The 9,926-nt window shown below is 47.4% G+C and overlaps 1 protein-coding gene across 1 annotated transcript in view; it reads right to left on the bottom strand.

Annotated features, from left to right (window-relative positions):
• The window catches only part of UBALD2 (UBA like domain containing 2), a 12,660-nt gene extending 3,583 nt beyond the window's left edge, over positions 1-9,077 (bottom strand). Inside the window, exons 1-2 of the mRNA XM_024206737.3 lie at positions 8,844-9,077; positions 7,364-7,426 (exon numbers count right to left, since the gene is read on the bottom strand). Of these exons, the coding sequence (XP_024062505.1) occupies positions 7,364-7,426; positions 8,844-8,963 (183 nt within the window). The 5' untranslated portion in view covers positions 8,964-9,077. The remainder of the gene's footprint in view (positions 1-7,363; positions 7,427-8,843) is intronic.
• Positions 9,078-9,926: the final 849 nt, after the last annotated feature.

Below are 9,926 nucleotides of genomic sequence, written 5' to 3'. Positions count from 1 at the left end.
CCATTATAATCCAGGTGAAGGGCGGATGAGTAAATTTTGTGCTGGGGCTAGCGGCCCTTTGCAAGACTGTTCTTGGCTATTTTAGATGATCTCACCTTCTAACTATCACAATTTACCCAGCTCTAAGGGAGTGAGAAAGAAGTGGATTTACACACACACACACACACACACACACACACACACACACACACACTTCAGAGAGGACAAACACAACAGCCACTGTTAAAAGCAACTTATCAGCTTTTTTTCGTTTCCTGGTAAACCATGATAGTTCTGTGCATTCATTCTAATTTTAGTCTCAAGTGCCCTCCCCATCCTCCTGTCTAGGCCCTCCCCGGGGCTCCGGCTTCGTCTTGTGATAGGTCTTTATATTTTTGTAATCAGTGTCACACCCTGTCTGTGCAACAGCGGTGAGAGAGAAAAATCCAATTCTGAGACCAGCCCACGAGAGACGGAGCAAGCTAGCTAAAGCTAGTGCACAGACAGCGCGGAGCACACAGTCTACGGAGCTGCAGAATGGAAGTGAAAAAAGCATAACTAGCAGAGGCAGAAAAATTGATATCCTGGGATGTTATTGGGAGCAGGCAGCAGCCTGTATCATCAGGCTCTGAAGTCTGTGGGGGTCAATCAACTTCGATGCACTTAACTGGAGGCAAAAAAGCTGATAAAATGCAGGCCCCTGCTCCAGATGGTTTAGGTAGTAACTAGGCCCTGATTCAGCAAAGAGTTAGGCACGTGCTTAACTTGAAGCACATGGGTGAGTGCTTTGCTGAATCAGGGCCTAGGTCAGCACATTAACAAGAGGTGGGTGCCTCCTGGCGAGCAGCCCGGGCTCCCTAGAGAATCGCATGCTTGCACCTAGAGAAAGAGAAGTTAGGAACGCAGCCCACAGAGGTCACACCCTTGTGATTCAAAGGAAAGGTTCAGGAAGTCACTAGTGGAGTCCGTCCCTCCTGCTACAAGAGCAACACACCCAGCGGGGGAGACTGTCCCAGCTGCTCCCCTCTAGCGGCCCAGGGCAGAATGGCAAGCCCAGAACTTAAGAAATACCAACACTGGACAAAATAATGAATGGGGGAGGGTGCAGGCAGAAGGGAAGGGATTGCAACACACACACACACACACACAGTGACTCACCCTTCCTAACCGCCCCCTTCAACAACAACAAACAAAAGCTGCAGAATTAATACTGTAGCTCAGCAACCGGAAGCAAAGTTGCTAGTTTTAGTCTTGGGCATAATCTCCAAAATCGCTACCCGGCGTGAGAATCCATTATCGACCTCCCGGAAAAATCCCTCTTTATAAACAGCCTTATAAGAACAATTCCTAGAGTCTGCCTCCAAGCGGTTTGGAAAGCAGGTTTTCAAAAGGACAGGGGTTTTGCTGGGTTTTTAGAAAGGATGGGATCTGTAGGTGTCTTCCTCTTAAAGAGAAGCACTGCACCAAAACCTTGTCCACACACAGAAGTTGCACCAATTTAAAAATGGATTCAGTTGCTCTAGTACAAACCTGCATGTGTGGACCCTCTTAACTCGTTTTATACTTGCTTTATTGCAGCTTGAAGCTCCACTGGTAAAAGCTAGGTTTAAACTGAACTAAGAGTGTCCACAAAGGGATCCGCATTGGCTTAAGGAAATCAGATCAAACATTTGTGTTCAACTTTGTGAGTAGACCAGGCCTAAGTTAACGTCTAAACATTGTACTTGTTCTTCATGTATGTTCTACTTATCCAGAAAGGCAGAGTCCTCCTGCAGGTCATTGAGGCTTAGGTATAGCTAAGTCCTTTAAAACCTATTCTAATTAAACCCATCTTACATGAAATATTATATGTCAAGTTTCAAAGGAGCCTCTTTCTTTGTACCTTCGAAATTTGTGCCTGCAAACAGGCTCTTTCATACAGCTGCCTTGTGTGTTGGGAGGGAATGGAGAGGCAGAATTTTGTAACTGGTACCAATTCTATGGAAGTGAGGTTGCATTAAACCTGATTCACTCCTCCACCATACACAGTTGCCCAAATCAGTTTGGGGAGGAGACGGGTGAGGGTGCTCAAGATCTTAAGACACATGTCTAAGGTTTTTTGTTTTGTTTTTTTAAGTGTTTGCCACACAACCTAACAGGGAATATAACTGATTTTCCCAGCCTAGTGATTTCTTATCTAATTAGACTGTGGAACTCATTGCCACCGGATGTCAGTAGTGCTAAAAACTTATTCATATAAGTGCCCAGTCTTTTACTCTTGATGATAATATCCAGAGTTGTTAGAGGTAACGCTAATTAATTTTAGAAGAGACAAAACCTCATGCTTCAAGACTTAAGACAATCTCTAATTATTAGGCACTAGACAGAAATCTGTGGAGGGAGGAGTAGGGAGCATCTACCTCCTATGGGATTCTTACACTGGCCTCTGTCACAGCTGGAATACTGAACTAGATGAATCTTGGGTCTGATCCAGTCTGCCTATTCCTATGTAGTGAACACACTAACAGAGAGAGTTTCAGGTTTTTCCCCACATAACTTTCTTATCTTCTCTTGATAATTCTTGGTGAGAGCTGGGATTATGCAAAGTGCTCCCATAGTGTAGTTTGAAAGTATCCCTAAATGCTGCAGCCAAAAGGAATCCAGGTGGGTTTGTCCTCATCTCACTTTAGTTTAAAGACAGCAGGCCCAATTCTGCCACGTTACCCACAGGGAGTAGTCCCCAGGAAATGAATAGGGCTATTTGTGGAGAACGGCACCATTCGATACAAGGTGGCAGAATGAGACCCTCGTTTAGGGCGGTACAAATTACTGAACGCAAATCAGATCATGTGCAAAGTGGCCCGAGTGCCTAAATCTTCAGAAGAAACTATCCTAGTTTCAGGAGAAGTGACAGCCATCAGAAAGTGATCTGCAATACATAACTACAGGTCAGCAGCCGCTCTGATGGTTGCGGGGAGCAACAGGAGAGAAATCACAACTTGCAGGCTCCGGTTACGCTAGTCCTGCTCCTCTTCCTCTGTTGAACCAGCAGAGCCCGAGTTTGTTTGTGAACTTCAAGAGACTGTGTAAGGGCCATTTATTCCCTAAGGGGCTAGATTCTGATCTCAGCTACACTTGGGGGAGCAGAATCCGTTCCAGCTGATTTCAGTGGAATTACTCTAAGTGTACACCAGAGTAACAGGATGCCACCCCTCAGACTTCTGCCTGAAAAATGGAGGAAAAGAGGTGGGTTTGATCCCAAAATTCCCCATGGTCCTTTTCATTCAGACACCGTCAATCACTTGAATTGCCTTTTCTTCTTTGTCACTCAGCTGCCTGCAGGACAAGCCCATTCGATACGTTGAATAAATAAGTTAATCTTGTTTGTGCTCAGAAGACACGACCCCATGTGACAGCATGAAAAAACTGGAGGGAGGGGGCCTCTGAGCTGCTGGACTTTTGGGCACTGGCTGGATATTGCGTGTTTAACAAGAACGCTAGCCAGAGAAACACACTCTGTCTGGCGCTGAACCTTCACCCCAGGGGCAGGAGGAAAAAAAAAATTTTGTAAACAAAGTGATTCGAACAAACAAGCAACAAGGACAAATAGGCTCCTCTTTTCTGTCTGGTTTGCTTTACAGAACCCAAACCTTACAGGATATCGCATTTGCTGCTTTAAGGACTGACTTCTGTACAGCAAAGGGCAGGGAAAGGTGGGTCTCAAACCTTCCTCATTTGGATCCTTACTAGACCAGACCATGCTTGAGAAAACAGCCGGGACAATGTAACACGGGGGGGGGGGGGGGGGGGAGAAGGGGGAATAGATAGTTTGCTTACATTCTGTGGGCACCTTTTTGCTCCTTCGATTTTTCCCAGCGCACCATGGGGTGGGGAGAGGAACAGAAAACAGACAGCAGCAACAGATAGGAGTCAAAGGGGGGTGATCGGGGTGTCTGTATGCAGGGACAGAGACCCTCCTTGGTGCAGGCGAGGGCCTGCAGTTTTATCGGTGGGGCTGATTAACTTCCCACCCAGCTTACGTCAATATCAACATCTCCTATATTTTATGGCAACGAATCAGATCCAGCAAAAAGCTAGAGTAGGTTCCACTGTCAGTTTATCCATCCCTGATTTAAAACAAACAAACCAAACAATTCAACACCTTAGAGCAGAGATGGGCAAACTACAGTCCGCGGAACCGTCCTGCCCAGCTCCTGAGCTCCCGGCCCCTCCCCCACTGTCCCCCCTCCTCCGCAGTCTCACCTCGCCACGCTGCCAACGCTCTGGCCCGCTGCTCCTGCCGGGCAGTGTGGGCGGCGTGGCTGGCTGCGGCAGGGCTGTGAGCTTCTGCTGCTCTGAGCAGCATGGTAAGGGGGCAGGGGGTTGGATAAGGGGCAGGGGGTCCCTGGGGGCAGTCAGGGGACAGGGGGCAGTTGGATGGGGCGGAGGTTCTGGGGGGGGGGGCAGCCAGGGGATGGGGGGGTTGAATAGGGGGTGGGGTCCTGGGGGACGGTTTGGGTGGGGGTCCTAGGAGGGAGTGGTGAGGGGACAAAGAGCAGGGGGGGTTCTGAGGGGGGCAGTCAGGGTGTGGGAAGTGGGAGGGGGCGGATAGGGGGCGGGGGCTAGGCTGTTTGAGGAGGCACAGCCTTCCCTACCCAGCCCTCCATACAGTTTCGCAAGGTGGATGTGGCCCTCGGAACAAAAAGTTTGCCCACCCCTGCCTTAGAGCCACTTTAGAATCTAGACACTCACACTTTAGAGTTTGCCTCTATCCTTCAACGAGTGAAATTTGGCTATTAGACATTTCTGTTCTGGCAAGGATATGGAACTTTCAGTTATCAGGTAAAAGGCCCCAGTCTGGCAATAAATTTCAGGCAGCCACACTCCAGCTGAGCTCCCTTGGGGTGTTGCCCATGCTGAGCAGTCTGCAGGACTGGGGACTAAAAAGCTCCCCATTTGCTACATGACTTTTCTCCTGTCCACAAAGAATACTTTTTTTTTTTTTTTTTTTTTTAAATGGATGAAGTTACCCTTGGGTGTCCCAAGAAATTCTTCACTTAGAAGGTTCACATCCCATTTCAGATGGGTGTATAGACAGGATGGAAATAAGAGTAATATGAGCGACTTATTTATAAGGTTAATGGCGTGTAAGAATTTGTGATATGGGGAGCATCTCTTATCTAAAGAGAAACAGGTGTATCTGTGAGACGGTGCGTAGCTGCTCACTTTGTGCGATTTTGGTGGGTTTTGCTCATAGCTTTACTTGTACAATTGTTTCAGAACAAATCAAGATACTGTAAAACCTCTCCTCTTAATCGCCATTCTCTCAGTGAGCAGAATTGTTCATGGCATTTAAGTTTGAGCAGAAATCTCAAGACGTTAGGGCACAGGGAACAACACACAACAACAAAAATGCAGCACAAAAGTCAGACTAGTATCTGGGAAAGAGAGATGAATAACATTTGGCAAACAGAATGGTCACATTGCGGATCATGACATGTATACCAGTTTCCTGATTAATGTGTAACTGGTTATAAAAAGAGGGAGGGGTGAAGCTAGCCTACCACGCAGCCAAGATTTCCTTTGCTTGGAAATACTATTAAGCTGCTTTTAGAGAATCCAGCATTTGTAAGCTTGTAATAAAGAGGGTGAACGTTGGACAGCACAGAGAGGTTTTAAAGCATTCAGGAATAGGCTCCTCTGCCTTTTTCTTTTGATGAGAAAACCTCATAACTGAAGATCTGCTTAGATCTGAGTGTCAAGTCATCTTATGAGTAATGGGACAAGCATGCCAATGTCACTGCTCCTGCATCTGACTAAGTATCAGGGTTCAAAGATTTTTAGAACACCAGAAATGACTGTTCAGTGTTGAGTTTTTTAAGTGATTCAGGGCTATTGGCTAAAATGTTGGCCTCTCTTATTTAAAATAAGAGCTTGGAGGTAGATTTCACTTCAGTTCCTATTCCAGTTTGGGGTTTTTAATACTCTCGTGTAAATCAGCCTGAATAAAACACGTTAAGCTTCCTGTAGCACCCAGGCAGTAAACGATTCAGCTTGGTAAGGAATCACTCCTGCTGTGAGTTAAGCATTTCGAACAGCTTGAATCACCTCTGCATCTTCAGAGTTTGATCAGGGTTTGTAAACTAGTAACTGCAACCTCTAGCCTCAGTGAAAGCTTGCCCTCAATCAAGCCACCCAAGGACAGAGCCTATGAATTTCCAAGCTAATTTACAAATACAAGATAGGCCTAACACTAGATTTATCCTAGGAGTAAAGAAACAAGATAAATCTAGTTCCTTTCAGAGGCTTTCCTAGTGAGAAAGGCACTGGACCGAGTCTCAGGATATCTGACTTTGATGCCCAGCTCAGCCACTAGCTTGCTGCAAGACCTTGGGCAAGTAATTTAATCCATGCCTCAGTTTCCCCTCCCACACTCAGTCTTGTCTATTTAGACTGAAAACTCTTCAGGGCAGGGCTGTCTGCACAGCATCTAGCACAATAGGGAACTGTTTCTGCTGGGGCCTCTAGATGTTACCATAATACTCTAATGCTGGCGAGAAATGTTGTGCCAGAAAGGAGAAAAAAAAAAAAGTATTAAGTGAGGAAATAAGAGCGTTAATACAAAGTTCCCAGGAGCCATTTTTCTGTTTTATTCCAAATCTTTTAGAACTGGCTGCAGGTTTTAACAATGGCAAGTACAGGAAAAGAAAAATCTATGGCTTAGCCTCCATCTACTATTATCCTCACACACAGCACTGGTTTAGTTTCCTAAAAAAACTTCCTCTGTTTCGCTAAAGAGACTTGTCCTCAGCCAAGGTCAAGTAAAGTTTTGCTGAAAGTTCTGAGGAAACATTCAAGGGAAAGGGCCTGCCCCCCTTTCCTATCCCAATTCACTTAGATCTTTTACTTGTTATAACTATCTAGATCTATGTGAAGACAAACTATTTCCTGGCAGACATTTTGGCTCTTGTTTACATTTGCAGTCTGTGTATTTCTCTTGTTGCAGACCAATATGGCTGTCACGAGAACTGAGAGTTTTGAATGCACAACCACTTCTGCTTGCAGACTCCTGTTCCCCTCCCCGGTATCAAAGGTGGCCTCCAAAAATGTGCAAAACAGGGAATCCCTCCCCTTGGTTCCATATTTTTATATGGCTTGTCATAAGAAAACTTTAACAGGTAAGGGGGTGGTTAAGACTGGCATCTGATGAAGCATTTGTAGCTGCTTTTATGAGGCTCTCCCAGATAAGAAATAACCTTTTCAGATTTCATTTATTCGGGAGATTAAGGAATATTGGGGGGGGGGGAGGGAGGGAAGAACACACCACTGTAAATTTCGTTCTAGCCCACAGGAAGTGAAGATAACATAGGGAACAGCACATGTCTGTGAAGTTTGGGTCACTTACCATTTGATGGTGGTGATGATTGTTGGGAATGTTAGTTTCTTGAAAAAATGCACTCAAAGCAGTCTGCAAAACACAACAACAATTAGTTAATTCCAGCAGTCAGACAGAGCAAAGGGGGAAATGCAGCCACACGGGATAGAGGCTAGTGCTAGTAAAAGACCCTGGAAATGTTTTGTTTTATAAAAAAAAATGATTGGATCTTGTTTTTCCTCCCTTAAGTATGTTTCAACTGTAAACAAATAATTTAAGACAACAAACAAAGATGATTGATCGAGCTGTTTGCATTTCACAACACAGGCCTGGGCTGGCTTTGAAATGCTAATTTTCTCCTCTGCATAAGGAGAAATGAAGCTACAAAGGAATCCAAAACAAGAACACAGCCCCGAGCCCTTCCCCAACTGGACTGATCTCATGCCTACCTAACCCAGAAACAAAACACTGCCAGGCAAGGAAGAATCCGGCTGAAGTACCATCAAAGCACTTCAGTACACTCTGGCCAAGAGACCCCATGTCGGTTTCGTTAACACGAGTGACATTAAATCAGGGAAGGAAAAGGGGCAGTGTCATGAAGTCTCCCCAGGAATGTACACACACAAAAAAGCCTTCGCCCACGGGGCAGCAAGAAATTGACAAAGCCCCACGTGGAATTATTTCCTTTGATGTGAGCCTTTTTTTATATATAAAATACACTTGTCATCCGCTTCCTCCCCCGTCTTTATCCACGTGAAGGGAGTTAAAGCCGTTGTCACCTTACATAACATCCCCCCTTTAAAAAAAAAAACACAACCGAAAAACGGCGACACCACATTTTACTACACAGGCTTCCTCCGTATTCCGCAGCCCCGTGTGGGGCTGGGAAGCGGTTCAGCCCATACTGAATCCTCTCCCCAGCTCCGGAGCAAGCTTCCCCACCAGAGGAATCGGGGCGAAGAGAGACCAGACCACGTTTCTATGCTTCATTCCAAGGCCCGGGAGAGCCACAGATTTGGTTACAGCGCAATATATAAATAGGCACCAGGAGATCTGCAAGCCGGTTTCTCCCCCTCGGAAATTACATGAATAAAATGTATTCTCCCCTCCTCCCTTCTACCCACAACAGCAGCAACAGACATTACGTGCGAGGCCTCGTGAGTTGCTGGCCCCCGAAGGCACTTGCTGCAATAGGTAATCGTAATGAAGTCCTAGTAAAATGATTGTTTATGTGCAGCTCCCTAGCTTGCCATTCAACGGCGGCGCCAGGGCCCCGTGTGGCACGGCCGGCCGTGTCCCAGCTCTGTTGTTATTTAAAGCCGCGTACACACACATTCCACCCCCACAACTGTTTCCAAGACCAACTGTTTTAGCGAGAAAGGGGGAGCGATTAGGTGGAGGAAAGGGGTGAATCCGAGGGTGAGAGGGGGATGGCAGGAGGAGCAGCACGCGAGGCCCCCACGAACCCCGCTCCCCTTTGGGGTGTCTCTCCCCCCCCCAAACCACGCACCTCGAACTGCCAGTGAGCTGCCTGCAGTAATTGCTTCGCCTGGTCGGCCGCGCAGCCCGCGGCCAGCACGAACTGGTTGATCATGACCTGGTGCCTCAGCTCTTCCATATTCACCGACATGGCGAGAGAAACGAAACCACAACAACGAGGGAAGCGGGGCAGAACACACACACACACGGTGCCGCTGCGGCGTGCGTGGGGGGGGGGGAGAAATCCACAAAGGCCCTTCTCTCCTTCTCCTTCTCCACCCCACACTCGGCTCCCCCGGCCCCTCGGCTCGGCCAAGCCACCCCTGCTTCCCCCCCGCCTGCTTCAGTCGGCACCAAGCCGGTTATGTTGTGCTCCCCCCTGCCCCAGTCCCTCAGCGCCTCGGCTGCTTGAGCACCACAAACAACAGCAGCAGGGGAGGAGCATGTGGGGAAAAGGGGGGGGGGGAGGCCGGAGGTGTCTCAACGTTCCGTTCCCGGCGTTCCGAGCCCGCTGATTGGCCACCGCCGTGTTCTTCACATGTATGAACGTTCGATTCGAATCTTCCAGCTCCCCAGGCTGTGGCTGTTTCTCTCGCTCCCTTCCCCCCAGCTCATGCTTCATTGGGGGAGAATGAGCCATCGGGCTCTTTCCCCATTGGATGGCTGCTGTGTTTTGGATCGGGAGAGGCCCATCATTGGCCTCTGTCTTTCCAGGGGCGGGGTGAGGCTGTGCTCTTGTGCGAACTGAGATGGAAAGCCCGGCCGGCTTGTTGATTGGCTATCACCCCCTTCTGTTTTTCTCTGGTTGAAAAAAAAATGTTTGTAAAGCCAAGTTCATTCAGGAGCTTCATTGAAACCAACATGCTCAGCTGGAAAAGCAGGACTCGACTGAGCAACAGCAGAAACAGCTCTGACTCATTTCCTTTGAAAGAACTAGTGATCCTGAGAACCAAACTTATCACAATAGAAAGCACATTTGCAACTTCCGATTCTTGCAGTTTATTTAATCCTGGAGGTTGAGGGTTGCTATTTCTTGTTATTTATTTATTTTTATTAGTTTTGAGACATGGCAAACAACGGCAGCCAATTTTCCCCCTGGAAAGCACAGTGGTAA

The sequence above is a fragment of the Terrapene carolina genome, unplaced genomic scaffold (assembly GCF_002925995.2).
Source record: "Terrapene carolina triunguis isolate 2854851 unplaced genomic scaffold, T_m_triunguis-2.0 Scaffold192, whole genome shotgun sequence".
Taxonomy (NCBI): Eukaryota; Metazoa; Chordata; order Testudines; family Emydidae; genus Terrapene; species Terrapene triunguis.
This window is presented reverse-complemented; position numbering and strand designations above follow the sequence as displayed.